Raw genomic sequence first — 17,120 nt, forward strand, 5'->3', positions numbered from 1 at the left:
TATCATTATAAAATAGTTCCAAACGTTTTAATTCCATTCTATACATTGCTACCACCACTGTGAGTCTCAGCATCACCTAAAGCAATTGCTAAATCCATCCAATAGTTTTAAGTGTTTTTCTTTCAAATTCTTCAATGCTGGAGTGTAATAAAGAAAACAACACAGTACCATGTTAAAAAAAAAAAAAGAGAGTTTTATGAAGAATAAGTATTTATTTTTTATTGGGATTTGGTAAAAGTTTACAGAGCAAATTCATTTTCATTCAACAGTTCCTGCTTATTTTGTTTTGTAACTTTGATTGCAGTCCCCACAATGTAATAGCTCTCTTCCCACTTCCTCCCTATGATTATGTTTTCCCTGTCCTTCTTTCCTGTGCATTTCTACCCATTCAGCTTTCTCCATGTGTAAATGCTGCCCTTCTAATCTCCCATGGTTGATCTAAGGAGTGTACCTACCTGGTGTAAATGTTCACCTCATAGATCTTTCTGTTGTTTGGCTGGAAGTTAAGCCATGGAAGTCAGTTCAGTTACTCTTGGGAGTTTTACAGTCTCTGTCACACGTAGCAAACAAACAAAAAACAAACCCATCGAGTTGATTCCTAGTCATAGAGATCTCCATTGGGTTTCCAAGGCTTTAAATCTTTATAGAAGTAGATTGCCTTGTCTCCCTCCCGTGGAGCAGCTGGTGAGTTTGAACTGCTGATCTGGTTAGCAGGACACAGGACATCCAGGATACCACCAGAGCTCCTTATCAGACCGGTAAGCTGGTCTTTTTTATCATTTTTAGTTTTGTTCTACATTTTTCTCCCATTCTATGTAGGATCTCCAAATTCGATCCCTTTCTGAGTGGTTGGCAGTAGTACCTGAGCACCATCTAGTTCTTCTGGTCTCAGGGTCATGTTGGCTGAGGTTCCATGGTCCCCTAGTCCTTTGGACTAATTGTTTCCATGGGTCTTTGATTTTCTTTCCTTTTATTTGCTCCCAATGAGAAGAGACCAATTATTGCATCTTAGATGGCAGTTTGCAAGCTCTGAAGATCCTGGTCGCTACTCACGAAAGTGGGATGTAGAACAAAGCATTTAACATTGACTGTTAATACTGTATTTGCAATCATGTGTATGTCATATCTGGATTACTGATGTGAAGCAAAAATTTAGGTTAGGTTCATGAATGCTTCTTTCTAATGATATAAATTTTTTTTTTTTTAACGAGTTAGATTTGAATTCTAACATGACATCTTAGTAAACTACATTCTGCAAAACATTCAATAATTTTGCAGGTGTTTATGTTTACTATTTCACTTTATGTTAAAGACTAAAAAGTATCTCAGAAATATTGATAATTTTTTAATCTGGGGGATGATTATATGGGAACCAATGACACTGTTCTCTACTTTTTTTTGTATATGTAAAATATAAAAAAGCCTGAAAGTTGCAATATTTAACTTTGAGTATATGAATTAGAATGTTTATTTCTAAATATAGCTATTCATAGGACATTGTGGATCATTTACAATTTCTTCTGAACTTACACTGCTAGAGCAAATATTTATTTATTTTTTTTCTTTCATACAGATAAGATTAATTCTTTTCTGATGATTGGTTTTGGGTGATGTTATATGTAATATATGTAACTGAAGATCAGTGGTTGAGAAGTTTGTAACATGTTCTACTTTACCTTCATGAGAGCAAAAGCCCAAAATTAGCTAATTTCAGTTTTGTATAACAAAATAACATGGATGGAATTGGTCACCATTATACACTGCATTTGTTTTGCAGTTATAATTTTGTTGCTTTATAAATAGAAATTCTGTCACGAGATTCTACATAAAATCTATTGCCATCAAGTTCGTCCCGATATATACTGACCCTGTAGGACAGAGTAGTACTCCCCCTTAGGGTTTTCAAGGCTGTGAATCTTCATGGAAGCAAATTGCCTCATTTTTCTCCTACAGAGTGGGGAGCAGCTGGTGGGTTCGAACTGCTGGTCTCTTGGTTATTAGCCAAATACTTTAACCACAACGCCAGCAGACCTTCCCAGATTCCAGACAGTGGTTACTTTTTTATGGATGGGTATGAGACCATAAGTAAATTTTAGCTACTGGTAGCATCCTACTTCTCTTGCATGATGAGTTCACAGATGTTCTTTATGAATGAATAAGTTAATAAAATAAAAGATCCTTGTGTAGAGAAAAATGGCTAACTCATATTCAACACTTCCATTACTTAAAAATATAATTGTTGGAAAGTGGACATAACAGATACTTTTTTTTCACGTGTTAAGAATTTCAATTAAAATTTTTAGAGCTAATTCTATTAATACCCATTTTTATTTTAAGGGTTCTGATGATTGTCTTGTGAAAATCTGGGCAACAGATGATGGGAGGCTGCTAGCTACTTTAAGAGGACATGCTGCTGAAATATCAGACATGGCTGTAAATTATGAGAATACCATGATAGCAGCTGGAAGTTGTGATAAAATGATCCGAGTCTGGTGTCTTCGAACGTGTGCACCTTTGGCTGTTCTTCAGGGCCACAGTGCATCTATAACGTCACTACAGGTAATTGTTAAATCCCTGCAAACTCCTTTTTGGTTATAATTTAAAGTAATTTTTAGTTTACTTTTCTAATCACAGTGTATAAGTCCAACTAAAAAGAAAGAAGTATTCCTATTTTCTTTATAAATAATGTGAACTTTAAATAACAGAATAGTCATGACTTTAGTCAATTTGTAGTTATTTTTTGTGTTACTGTTATTTGCTATTTATAAAGTAAAAAGTGGATTTATTATTTGGACTGTGTCACTGTTATAAAAATTTTTCCCTTTGATTGTTTTTCAGTTCTCACCATTGTGCAGTGGCTCAAAGAGATATCTATCTTCTACTGGGGCAGATGGCACTATTTGCTTTTGGCTTTGGGATGCTGGAACCCTTAAAATAAAGTCAGTTATTACTTTGTTTCATAAATAAATGATTAATTTAATGATTGAGATTGTGAAAGTAGTTGACAATAAGGAATAAATTTCTTTTTTCTTGATTAAATAACACATCTTTTCCATTCTTCATTGAATATTGATCGACCTTTTTTATTTTTTAATACTTATTTTCTTGTTGAAAATATACATAGTACAACATACACTAATTTAACAGTTTCTACATGTACAATTCAGTGACATTGATTAAATTCTTTCAAGTTGTGCAGTCATTCTCACCTCCTTTTCTGAACTAACTGTACCTCCCCCATTAGTATAAATTCAACTGCTCCCTAAGTTTCCTGTCTACTCTTTCAAATTGCTGTTGTCAGTTTGATCCCATGTAGCATAGTGTTCAAGGCATACATTCTTTACTGTTGTTGTTGTTATGTGCCGTTGAGTCGGACCCGACTCATAGCGACCCCTCTTTGGGTTTCTGAAGTGGTATCACTATGGAAGTAGATTGCCCAACCTTTATTCTGAGGACTGGTTGGTGGGTTTGAACAGCCAGCCTTCTGGATAGAAGTCAAGTGCCTTAGGCCCTATGCTACCAGAGCTCCCACATTCTTTACTAGTCAATAAAAACTATTCTTTGGTTTTAAGATAACCTCAGGGTTATTTTTGGTTGAAAGTTTAAAGATTAACTCACAGCAGTACTTTCAGAGGCTCATCCAGCCTTCATGGCTCCTGAAAGTCTAGATTCCATGAGAATCTGAAGCTCTGCTGTGCATTTTCTGTGATCTCAGTTCTTTAATAGAATCTTTGATCAAAATGTTCAGTAATGGTAGCTTGGCCACCATCCAGTTCTTGTGATGTCATCGAGGCTGTTGTTCATGGAGGCAGTTCGCCACACATTTCATTTCTTCCACTTACTCCAGACGCTCCTTATTCCTTTGTTGTTCAGGGTGAATAGACACTAGTTGTTTTTATGGACCCCTTTCATTTTTATGCCTTTTGTTTTTTCTTTCTTGCTTAAAACAAAGATCTCTTATGTTAGCATTTTTTTTTCTTTTTTTTTCTAGCTGTAGCTCTTTCTCAAAATATTCTTGTCCTATAACCGCTCCTTTCTGTATGCTGCATAGCTTCATGTCAGTAACTCCTCCTAACTCTGAGAACATGCCTTAGAATTCCTAACTGTTTTTTACAATAATTTGAATTATTTATGTTATAAATCTACAAATTTTAGATTTTATTGTAGACTTAGAGAAACTTAATAAAACAGAAATAAAAGTTTCACTGAACTACATTAACATAAATAAATGTGCTCTCTCCCTAGCCTTCTCTACCATAGTAGGTTATGCATTTTTGCTTTAACACTAATCATACAACATTTATATAAGAAAATATAGCCATACTTGGTTATCAAAACAAGTTGGCAAGACATTATCTTAAGATTAATGACATTGAAGCCAAGAATGAGTAAATGACTTGCCTGTGGATAAAAATATGACAAGGCTAGGATTAGAATTTTCATCCATTGCCTTTCAGTCCTCCCATGCTTTCTACACCATAAACAAACAAACAAAAATGTTGCCATTGAATTGAATCAGACTCATGGCAACCCCTTTGTGTATAGAGTAGAATTGTACTCCACTGGGTTGTTGTAACAGTGACCTTTTGGAAGCGAATCCCCAAGCCTTTCTTGCAAGGCACCTCTGAGTGGGTTCAAACTACCAATCTTTTGGTTAGTTACGTGCTTAACTTGATTGCTCTATCCAGGGACTCCTTTCTTCTGTACCTCCCCTTCTGTTGAATGTACTGAGAAGAGGCAGTGCTATATTTGCCCCATAGATAGACTGTGAAGGAGAAAAAGTTTCTCATTCAGACTAAAACATGTATTTTAATAGCTACCACTGAGTTCTGCTTATAAATTAACCCAAAATGATTTATTTCTTAACATAATTTACAGCTTGGTTATTTTAAAACAGTTTAAATAATTACTTCTAATGTAAGACATGTTAAACTTCGTGTGTATGAACATTCCTTAAGAATATTTCTTATGGCAAGGAATTAGGAGGTCATCGCAAATTAAGATAATAAAACAAGGTCTACTTTGGGAAAAAAAATGTGATCAGAAACATACTGCTTTGAAGAAAGCACATACATTTAATCCTCAAAAACAAAAATAAGCAAACTTAACTGCTGTCGAGTTATTTACGACTCTTAGCAACCCCTCCTTGGGTTTCTGAGGCGGTATCTCTACAGAAGTAGATTGCCCAACCTTCTTTCTGAGGAGTGGCTGGTGGGTTTGGATCCCCGGCCTTCTGGTTAGCAGTCAAGTGCCTTAGGCTCTGTGCTACCAGAGCTCCCAATTTAGAACTGGTTGAATGTAATTAAAATACTAAAAATGCTAATATTTTTTGTGTGCAAGCACTTTACATAGATTAGACTCACTTGATTTTCCCAGCATCTCTGAGATAGGTTTTGTTGTTATTGCTAGTTTACAAATTAAGAGACCTTGTTGTTGTTATTGTTAGGTGTAGTTGAGTCATCTCCAACTCACAGCGACCTTATGTACAACAGAATGAAACACTGCCCAGTCCTGTGCTTGCATCATGATCCCTACTGTACCTGAGCCCATCGTTGCAGCCACTATGTCCTTAGGTTCAGAAATGCTAACTTCACTAAGGTCACACGTCTGATTAAGTAACAGAGTCAGGATTTGAACCCAGAGAGTCATCTTAGTCTAAGGCCCTGTCTGAAATTTCCTCAGATTTTCATATAAAAAGACATTCTTCATTCCTGCTTATTTATTTGCCTTTCTTTTTAAAAAATATAGAAGTGTTATTTGCACATTTTGGTAGTTAGCTGGCACTTAAGAGCAATTTGCCAAAAATAAACAAAAATAAACAGCTTTGTTCCATAAGATGTTAATGAAAGTAGTGAATTTAGTTGCCTTTATAATTTCTGATAAATTTACTTAAATTACAAGTACTTTAATTTTGCTATGAATGAATTTTAGATTTTACAAGTATTTTAATAAATTTCTTTTTCTCTAAAATGTCTGTTATGCTCAGCTATATGAGAGCCTGTGGAGATTAAGAAAAATTTGTTATGAGTGTCCATTTTTAAAAAATTACATGCTCAGTGGTAATACATCCCCTAAAGCAATAAACCATGGGACACCAAAGGACCAACATTCAAATTGAGGAAATGCAGGACAAACAGTTATGCATATTATGAGGGGCACAGGGGGAGTGTTGCAGGGTAGGGAGGGGAGGAGACTGGGTTAAAAAAAATGCAAATTTAACTTAAAAAAAATTTAATAAAGTCTTAGTATTGTGCTCTATATCCGAAGGACAACTTAGTTAAAACTTCTTTTTAAGAATACGTAATTGAGAGGTCAGAAATATTTTATCAATATATTTTTTTCTCTAATCACAAGACAAAAAAATTGCCAGCTCTGTATTTGATTGCTTGAATTGTGAAAGTTGTACAGTGCATTGGGGCTTAAGGTTCTAATTACTTTTGTATTTTTCTGCCCTAATAATCTGAGACAAACTGGGTCAAAATGTTCATTAAGTAGAGCTTATGTATTAGAGCTAATAACTAAACTCTACATTGTAATATACTTTAATTAATATGACTCATTGTAGCATTAAACATTTAATGTCAGTAATATTAATATAAGATATAAAATCTGTATTACTATTACAGAAATAATTAAATACAGTCGAATGTTACCTGTTTTCTGTATATCACTACTTTGGTGAACATTGACATAAGAGTCAGATGGTTTTCAGGTTTTGACTGGGATAACTTGGTGTGACAGTGACTTTGGGATTGTTCCATGTGGATTGTTGTATAACCAGGAGTTCCTACAAAATCTACATCTAGAATTTCCACAAGATCTGCTGATCATGACACATGTGATTTCTAACTTGTTTTTAGAAAGGGAACCATCTGTTGCTACTTACTTAAATTTGTCTTTCTGTGATAATTTTTTGAAGCAGTTTATTTCTGACATTATTGGCTCATTTAAAATATTTTTGTTGATTTCTTTGTATTGTAGTCCAAGACCTGCAAAATTTACAGAGCGCCCTCGACCTGGAGTTCAAATGATCTGTTCTTCTTTTAGTGCTGGTAAAGTATTCTTCCCTAATTTTTTTTACTTAGAATTTTTTATTAGAAAGCTTCTAGTAGAATACATGATATTTGGAAAGAGACTTACTCCGTATTTTCATACGTATTCCAGGGGTTAATGGCAAACCAGAGTAATCATAAATTAAATTAGAAATACTTGAAATTTTCCAGAGTTTTGCTTATCATCATACAACTAGCATTTTTCTTTAGTGAGACTAGTGCTTTAGAGGAGAGAACACAGTAGTTTTGAGACTGACCCTGTTAAAGAGAAGAATAAATCCCTAAATAGTTGGCTTACTGAAAGAAATACGTTTTATTGAGTCATTTGTTTTGGACATGTGTTCATTTGGAGAGACTCCATTCACTGTGGAGTTGAGTTAGCTGTAATCTTTACGGAAGCCAGTTACTAGAACAGATCTTCTGCAGTACCACTGGGTGGGTTCAAACTGGCAACCTTTATGGAACCAGTTAAGCACTGGCCATCTGCCCCATCCAGGACCTTAGAGTTATATTTTAAATCTAGCTGTATTTCCATGGATTCTGGAGGTATCCCATAGCTAAGTAAAGTAGATTTAATTGATATTTGTGCCTTTTAGTTACTTTGCTCCAAATTGTTTGTATATATGTGTATGTATATATATTTAAAGTAGCTATATGGTAATGGTGATATTTCAATTGTGTTGTGTAGTTTGTGGAGCAGAATTTTTTATGGATATTTAGGGTCTTTTGGTTTATCTTAATTGTTTTTCTAAACCAGTTATCTGGAAATTTGAAGTGAATTGATAAAGTAAAATGAAACATGAGAAATAGATTCAGTACTTGTTTCTAGTAACCTCTTTTGTCTTTCTTTCCACTTACACTTTTTCTGTTCATTTTATAACTGTGCATATAGCAGTATGTTCTGGGATGAATGAATGCAGATTGATGAAGGACAGTATTTTCTCCATATTAATATCAAGCATCTTCAGTTTCTGACTTCTAGATTCCCAGTACTACTGACATGAGGACAGTTTTTCTTATAGTAATAACATGAATATAGGCATTGACTGTTTATGCAATCAGAGTACTCTGAATTTATGCTCTTCTTTCAAAGATAATCTGATTTTTTAAAAGCATTCAAAAGGGAGGTCATTTAACAAAAATACTTGAATATTCAGTTACATACAAGCACTGTTTTCAACACTGTGGTAGAGTATTGCTCTTCAGAGGAAGTAAATTGCATATACAGATAATTGGAATACAAGATAGAATTTTATGTGTATAAGACAGTGTCCTAAGAGAGTTCAGAGGAGAGGACCCTCCTATAGATTGGAAAGTTAGTAATGAAAATATACTAAGGGAATTGGACCTTGATAGAATTTTGACAAGTGGGAAATGAGGCAAAAGAGGGAACATAGCAAGGTGAAATAATATTTTTGTAGTATGTTTGATAATTTCAGCATGGTAAAATTGTATAATCACTTAGTGAATTTCTTTTTAGAGCAAAGTTTTACATCTATAAACATTCACAAATTCAATAATTAGCAAGCATCTTTCTTAAATTCAGGTTGAATTGTTTATTTAGGAAAAGTGTGATTTTATAGTACAGTATTAATTCTTCAGTATTTAATGTGATAATGTTGTTTGCATTTTATGTTGTAATTTTCTTCGATTATGAAATCGATTTTTACTCGTAAGTGTTTCCTATTATTCCTCACAGGTGGAATGTTTCTGGCCACAGGAAGCACAGATCATATTATTAGAGTTTATTTTTTTGGATCAGGTCAGCCAGAGAAAATATCAGAATTGGAGTTTCATACTGTAAGTATTGTTGGATAGAATTAAATGAGTACAATTTATATAAGTCTGAAAGTGTATATTCAGTATCCCCTATTCTGTTTTATCTGTTTGTCTATAGGACAAAGTTGACAGTATCCAGTTTTCCAACACTAGTAACAGGTAAAAAAAAAATTATTTGTGTTTGTCAAATTTAATTCCAATTTTAAAATTATGAAATAAATGATTCTAGTAGTGATCAGTTTTAGTACTTATAGAAATAACCACATAAAATAAAGAACTTGACTGTTACACTGAACAGTATAAAACCAAAAAAGAAAACAAAAGAAACTTGTTGCTGTGCAGTTCATTCTGACTCATTGTGAGCTTGTATTTCCTATACTTACCAAAGTGTAGAGGAGTGTTTGATGGAAATTGGAAGTGTATCACAGTATAATATTAGAGGCAGAACTGTTGGTTGATGACAAACATATGCGATACTGTGTAAATTTTCCCATGTTTTTAAAAAGAGAAATAAAACTATTTCTAAACATCTGGATTAGAACAAATTAAGTTCTTTAATATTGAAAAGAAAACCAATATTTTTGCAATGGATAATACCAATTCTTACTTTTAGGGTAGTAAATAGTGTCCTTGAATCTCTTCTATTACTTTTGAGACCTAGCCATAAACATTAGAAAGTTTGAATATAAAATGTTTAAAGCCTATAAAATGTCAGAAATTCTGAGATTTGCAGAGAATATCTATAAATCTCTATTGTGTTACATTGTTGTGTATGTAAAGATGAATGCTGTCTTTTTTAAAGTATTTTAAAAATAGAACTCTAGGGAAAATGCTTTTTGGTATAAAGCCTTTGTGATTTCTTTACCCCCTGGCTGGGGGCTCCTCTTCATACAGATTTGTAAGTGGTAGTCGTGATGGGACAGCTCGTATTTGGCAATTTAAACGAAGAGAATGGAAGAGCATTTTGTTGGATATGACTACTCGTCCAGCAGGGTAAGAGATCAAATTTGAGTAGTATATACCTACCTACCTGCTGCCATCGAGTCAGGTCTGCCTCATAGCGACCCCTCCTTGGGTTTCCAAGGTGATACCACTACAGAAGTAGATTGCCCAACTTTCCTTCCGGGGAGGGCTGCTGGGCTGAACCACCAGCCTTTTGGTTAGCAGTCAGATGCCTTAGGCACTACACCACCAGAGCTCCTGAGTAGTACATAGGTGTAGATTATTTAAGGTATGCTATATTGCGTAAGGCATTTGACTGCTAACCAGAAGGCTGGTGGTTCAAACCCACCAGCCTCTCCTCGGAAGGAAGGTTGGGCAGTCTACTTCCGTATTGACAAGCTCTTGGAAACCCAAGGAGGGGTTGCTATGAGTCAGATCCGACTTGACAGCAATGTGTGTATTTTGGTTTTTCGTATTACAGATTGGAATGATTTAGCATATAAAATCATATACCATAATCCAAGTTTTAAATGATTATACTTTTGCAATAATTAGAAGCCCTATTGGAAATTTTTGAAATGAAATTATTTTTTGCCATATATACAACAAGACCTGCTACGTTAATGTTCTTTTCAGTTTGATTTTATTAAGAGGATGATGATAGTATAAGAATGAAGTTTACTATTTTCTTCAGAAATCAGAGTATCTGATGTTCCATCTATCATAGAAGGATAGGTTGGTATATGTCTAGTGGCTTTCTCCAGTCAAAAGACAATACATTATGCTTTACAGTTGTGGCTTTGGTTTTAATGTTTCATCATTTTTCTCTACTTGCATTTGCATGTAGTAGTCTCAGATAGATGGAAGAACAGAAGTTAACAGAGATGAGTGCACCAATAAAGGGTAGAAACTAACACAGAATTTCTGAATCTGTATAGGTTTTAATTAGTGATATTAACGCAAAGTCATCGGTTACTAACAGCCTAGGGGAGTTGGAATTCTGGTTTTCCTGTCTGAGTGCAGTGGCTTTTGCCACCATTCTACATTGATTTTAACCTTTCTCAGTTACTACTTAGTGGTAGTTATTCATGCTAGTGAATATAAATGTAAAGTATTACAAAATGCGTTTAGATTTTTGTCATATCAATGTTTTAAATCAGTAATGTCAGTGTAAAATACTGCTTCCTCACTTTTAGGCAAAATCTTCAAGGAATAGAAGATAAAATCACAAAAATGAAAGTAACTATGGTAGCTTGGGATCGACATGACAATACAGTTATAACTGCAGTTAATAACATGACCCTGAAGGTTTGGAATTCTTACACTGGTCAACTAATTCATGTCCTGATGGTAAGAAAAAAGACTATATTTTATTTTGTTTAGTTGAAGCTGTTGAATGTAATATTCTCATTGAGGATTGAAGTCTGTTATGGTAGCTAAGAATTCTCCCTTCATGCTTTGTGGGAGATGGGTAAAAATCTAAAAATACAGTTAAATGGGTTTAGCTTGGAAATAAATTGCAGATCCTTGCTGGTTTTTGACTTGTCAAGCTTATCAATAATATTCTCATGTTTCACCAATTGATAGATAGCATAGTCCTAGGCAGTGGTACTAGCTCAGTTTCATTACTGTTTACACATACATAACTTTGAAGTGTTTTGCTACTTTAATAATTTTTAAAATTCAACATTCTACAAACTTTACTAATTTGCCATATTGGTTTTGCCTTTCTTTCCTTTTATGTATTTATAATCATTTGAAACTTCAAAAATATTTCAGGGTCATGAAGATGAAGTGTTTGTTCTTGAACCACATCCATTTGATCCTAGAGTTCTCTTTTCTGCTGGTCATGATGGGAATGTGATAGTATGGGATCTGGCAAGAGGAGTCAAAATACGATCTTACTTCAACATGGTAATTATGAGTCTCTTCATTTTATAGTTGTCAAAGACATAGACACTTCTTCAACAAGTACTCACATGTCACAAAGGAAATCCATTTAAGAAATGATTCATACATTATTTTGACTTCAGATCTACCAAAATACATATTCCATGCCTTTATTAAGATGCTAAATTGAAAGAAAATTACTTATGCATATTATAATCCCTGTACATTGTGATGACTGTTTTATTTTTAAAAACAGCTTTAACAGTAAAACTTAGTGGAGAAATTTTCAAGTATGATGATAAGTACAGATCAGAAAAAAATATGTGGAAAACCATACGAAGGAATTATTAATTGTATATTTATTATGCTGTTACATAGTCAGTCCCTAGATTCTGAAGGAGTTCTGTTCATGAGTCTGTCTTTAAGTTGAATTTGTATGTAAGTCAGACCATGTAGGTATAGTTCTAATGTCAATCAAAATTTAGTCTTAATGTACCTTTCTTGAATAGAAACATAAAGGAAGCACTTTCACATACAGTAAAACATAATGAAGTAATAATAATGTTTTGGTGCACATCAAAAAGTAATGCTGTTTGTTATTACGAACCATTGTATGTAACTTGAACTTTTTATTATAATAAGCTTATGGCTGGCAGTTGGTTCGTAACTGTGGGATGTACCTAAGTTGAATGTTCTATATTCATAACCCAGGGCCTGCTTGTATTTCATGAACACTCCTATAGTGCAATGAGATTTGATTCAAATACACCCATTTTTAAATTAAAGCCAAAGAATCAGGGATTTTTGTCTTTTATGAAGTTATATGATATGATATTTATTTGGTTTTAAGCTCTTTTGCCTCCACATTTTACTTATGATTTAATGGAACCGCTGTGCTGTGTTTTCATTTCTCTTTAGCTACTGTATGAAGTATAAAAGATCCTTTAAATAGTGCTACTTTCATAACCATGTTCTTTTTAATCTATTTCCTGTATATCAGGCATACTTTTAAACTAAGAAAAACTTATATTCTACTAGTTGGACATAATGAGATTTAATAAGAAAAATTGATGACAAAAACTGTTGGCAGTAAATCATAAAACAATGTAATTAATAGTTGTGTGGTCTGGGTCATTTTGCAGAAATACTTTTTTTTTCACAATACAGTTATTCGTGAAATATGATTTGTGAAAAAAATTACTGAAACTGATACTACGCTTGTTTAGTCATCGTAATACAGTTACTTTCAGTTTGTAAATTAAAAAAAAAGATATTAGTTAAGGAACTAACTATAATTGTCAAAGATATGCCTTGGTGTACATAAAGTAAGAAATAAGGTTAGTCAGATTGTCAGTTTCTGGAAAAACAATGGGAATTATTAGAGAGACAGCTGTTAGTGATGGATGGATTTCCTTTGTGATTGTGTGTATTTAGGGGATTTTTTTTTAAGTACATCCTTAAATATTCTGCTAAAGAATATTTTGTTTTCTCCTTTTCTATTCTTGTGATGGTATTTGTTCTTTTTTGGGACATCTCTGTTGAATAAGGAAATTAGCCCTTTCTCATGTTGTCATTAATGCTACGAATGACAACTGACAGTAACAACCTGTATGTATTTTATTTAGTAATTTCATATTATCAGAGGACATTGGTGTATTAGTAGAGTAGAGGGAAAGTTTTCTGCCATAATTGTAATACTTTCACCTTTTAATTATAAAGGTGAATTTTTCCTCAGCAGGTAAGTTGTTCACATTAATGTTCTACCTTTTGAGCAGATTTAAAAAAGAGCAGCATCTAGAAATTTAAGTGATTTGCCTTGAACTGTTAAAAATTAATAATGTAATCAGGAATAGAAGTCACCATATTGTATATTGTTTGATATTAGTTATGGGATTAAATACATTACTGCTTTAAAAAATACTTATTAATAATGAGTTTTAGATGAAGATATTTTTCCTGTTCCTTCTATGGATAACCAATGAAAAAAGTTCTAACTGGAAGAAGAACCAAGTTTATGTAATAATTAGAATATGATGATATCTGTAGTACTTTTAGACTGTGAGAAAAAGCACAAAATAAGAATTAAAACATATATTCTGCATTTAAAAAACAGAAAAGCAGTTTCTCTTCAACATATTAAAGAAAAATACTCCCTGTAATTTTTTTGCACGATTTTTAATGGCTTCCAAAATGCTTCCACATATATTATCACATATAGGTCTGAGGAAAACTTCTAAATCTCTGGTTTTATGAATGAATAAACTGTACATTGAAGAAATGAACTGCTTTGCCTAGGTCATACAGCTATTATAAGGGTATTTGGTGTTTAAACTGTGTTTTCTGTCAGTTTCTAATATTAATGGTAAATGTAGTCTTTTTTTTTTTTGAGTATTTAATCAATATCTTTGCATAGTTTATTTCCCACTATGTACAGTTAGTGATATGTCCAGGGGAAAATATTTTCATAATGGTTTGAGCTCTGAGTGGATCTTTTGAGATGCTGTTACTCAGCTTGATTTTTTTTTTTTCCTGCTGTCTCCAAATTTATAAATTATCTAAGTACCCTTCTTCTTTTTGATCTTTGGTCTTTTGTTCATTTCATTGCTTGTTTATCTATGGCAGACTGAAGTTTAAACATCCAACACTGGTATTTAAGAAAATAAAGAAAAACAATTTGAGGGATGAGTAGAAGCTTATGTTCTCATTATCTACTATCATGAATGTTGAACTTTGCGTACAGTTAGACCTGTTTGGCTTTGTGTAGGTAATCAATAGTTTTTGAGTTGTAAATGTACCATAAAACTTGCTCAAGTACAAATTCAATCCTGGATGTTAAATTGTACAGGCAATCACAAATTCAGTTTAGTAGATATTTTTTGAGGCTCATGTAGGATCTCATCATTGTGTCTTGGAGGATTTGAGGATGTATAATTCTGTTGGAATACTGTCTTTTTTTAGATCAGAAGTAGTAAAAGTTTTGATGAAGTATTATTAGGATAAAGTAATATTATCTGTGTATTCAACATTTAAAGCTTATAACATGAATAAATAAGTTAACCATTGCACATAAGGCCAGAAAATGTAGTGTACTTTTAAAAGAATAAAAATTTTGTATATAGATTTTCACAAAATTTTTTTATCCAGGTATAATTTGGAAATACTCCTTTAATATTGGTCCTTCAATATTTACCTGAATTGTCTGGGAATCATGTAAGAAATAATAAGTGATTTTGTATTAGTCATCATTTTAGTATGAATTGCTTACCTGTTTACAGAAATTAAAACCGTTTTTAGAAATTTTAAAAGTTGTCAAACATCCCATGTCATTACAACGCTTTAAATGAAAGATTGAAGTTATAAATGTCCATGTTTAGTATATATAGTAATCACATTTTAATAAATTTTTAATTTCAGATTATATTGTAAACCATTAATATTTTAATAACACACTGATTTACAACATTCAGATAAATATCCTTCTCTCCCTTCTTTCTCCCTTGTCAAGCCATGATTTAACCAAAGCCAAAGCCACTGTCACTGATTCAGTTCTGACTCATCACGACCCTATGGGACAAAGTAGAACTGCCTCGTTGGGTGTCCAAGGCGATAAATCTTTTTTTTTTTTTTAGTTTTATTTTGATTTGGGTGAAGATTTACAGAGTAAATTTACTTTTCATACAGCAGTTCACATATACTTTGTCTTATGTCATTGACCAAAATTTGCAATGCAACAGCTCCCCTCCTACTTCATCCCCATAGTTACCTCTTCCCAGTGTCCATCCCTCCATACTCTTCTGCGCCCTGAGCTGTCTCCCTGTGCATAAGCAGCTCTTCCTTCTCCCATGATTGTTCTCTCCAGGGTGTGTGTCTACTTGAGGTAAATGTTTAACTCACATGCCTGTACTTTGTTTGGCTGGAAACCACAGGTGTGGGTTCAATTCCAGACCTGAAGGGCAGCTAGGGGCCATAGTCTCAGTGGTTTCACCAGGCTCTATTGGACCAGAAAACCTGGTCCCCACCTTTTTTTTTTTTTGCCAAGGCGATAAATCTTTATGAAAGCAAACTGCTTCATCTTTCTCCTACAAAGAGGCTGATGGGTTCAAACCACCAACCTTTTTGTTAGCAGCAGAATGCTGTAACCACAATGCCACCAAGCCATGACTTAAACTTTTTAAAATATCTTATACTTTATTTTAGGACCACCTGTGATTAAAAGGTTTACAATGGGACGTTGAGATAGTTCATTTTTATGTTTAAATAATCCTCTAATTTACTAACATTAAAAAAAAAAATCAAACAAATAGATTCTCAACTTGTTTGTGGTATTGTCCAGATAAAGTGATGTTTTCCTCCTTTTTAATGATAGCTTTCCTCCTCCTATAGAATCTGAATGATAAAAGCAGCTGGGGTGTAGGCACTGAGTTTGGCAAGTGAGCTGTTTAAAATGAGGCTAACATAAAGCAAGAAGCTTTGGTGACACAGTAATTAAGCATTTGGCTGTTAGCTGAAAGGTTGATGGTTCAAATTCACCAGCTGCTCCTTAGGAGAAACACAAAGCACTCTACTTCATAAAGATTTACATAAAGAAAGCCTGTGGGGGCAGTTCTACTCCATCCTGTAAAGTTGCTATGAGTCAGAATCAACTGGATGGCATTTGGTTTTTTTGGTTTGGTAAAATAAGGCAGGTCATGGAATTAAAAAAAAAAAAAAAAAACTCACTGTCATTGAATTGGGTCCAACATGTAGCAGTGCCTCCTTGGGTTTCCAAGACAGTATCTCTATGGACGGAGATTGCCCAGTCTTCCTTCCCAGGAGTGGCTGGTGGGTTTGAACCACCAGCCTTCTGGTTAGCAGTCAGATGCACAATACATATTCCTTGCACTCTCCCCACCACATACACATTCTTGCATCTTTAACTAAAATTAATTTTCAAATAAACACTTAAAAGTATTTGTTGAAAAGCATAATATAAGAAGATAAGAATTGAGCCTTTTGTGTTTTTTTGTTTTGTTTTTTTCTTTTAAAACAAACAAGGGAAAGACGTTAAAGAGAATATTGTAGAGAAGATTATGAACACAAAAAGACAGTTTTTTTTTTCTAGTTCTAGTCCTTAAGCACTTCTTAACTTACATTCTTTCAGTTATTTATTCATGTTTCAGCTGAACCATCCTTACATAACTTGAGTGTTCAGGGCAAACTTATAGTGTATTTGGCTGTTTTATTCAAAGCAGGTTGTGTATATAAGAATATTACAAACCAGTCATATATATCTTAGCCAGCTCACATTTTATCTTTGGCAATGGCAGGAGGTAAATTTTAATAATAGCTTTGTTTTGATGTGTGTTTTTCTAGACCCTAGTTTAAAAATACTAAACTCCTATTAAATACTTAGGAGCTCTGGTAGCATAGTGGCTAAAAGCACTTGACTGCTAACCAGAAGGCTGGCGGTTCAAACCC

The 17,120-nt window shown here is 33.6% G+C and overlaps 1 protein-coding gene across 1 annotated transcript in view; it reads left to right on the top strand.

The window, feature by feature from the left end:
- The window catches only part of LOC103206189 (pleckstrin homology domain interacting protein), a 203,020-nt gene that overhangs the window by 110,698 nt on the left and 75,202 nt on the right, over window positions 1–17,120 (top strand). The window contains exons 7-14 of the mRNA XM_007951632.1: window positions 2,338–2,559; window positions 2,839–2,939; window positions 6,982–7,052; window positions 8,752–8,852; window positions 8,950–8,990; window positions 9,726–9,824; window positions 10,970–11,123; window positions 11,553–11,687. Of these exons, the coding sequence (XP_007949823.1) occupies window positions 2,338–2,559; window positions 2,839–2,939; window positions 6,982–7,052; window positions 8,752–8,852; window positions 8,950–8,990; window positions 9,726–9,824; window positions 10,970–11,123; window positions 11,553–11,687 (924 nt within the window). The remainder of the gene's footprint in view (window positions 1–2,337; window positions 2,560–2,838; window positions 2,940–6,981; window positions 7,053–8,751; window positions 8,853–8,949; window positions 8,991–9,725; window positions 9,825–10,969; window positions 11,124–11,552; window positions 11,688–17,120) is intronic.

The sequence above is a fragment of the Orycteropus afer genome, unplaced genomic scaffold, assembly GCF_000298275.1.
Source record: "Orycteropus afer afer isolate SDZICR_OR568_19922 unplaced genomic scaffold, OryAfe1.0 scaffold00011, whole genome shotgun sequence".
NCBI classification, from domain to species: domain Eukaryota; kingdom Metazoa; phylum Chordata; class Mammalia; order Tubulidentata; family Orycteropodidae; genus Orycteropus; species Orycteropus afer.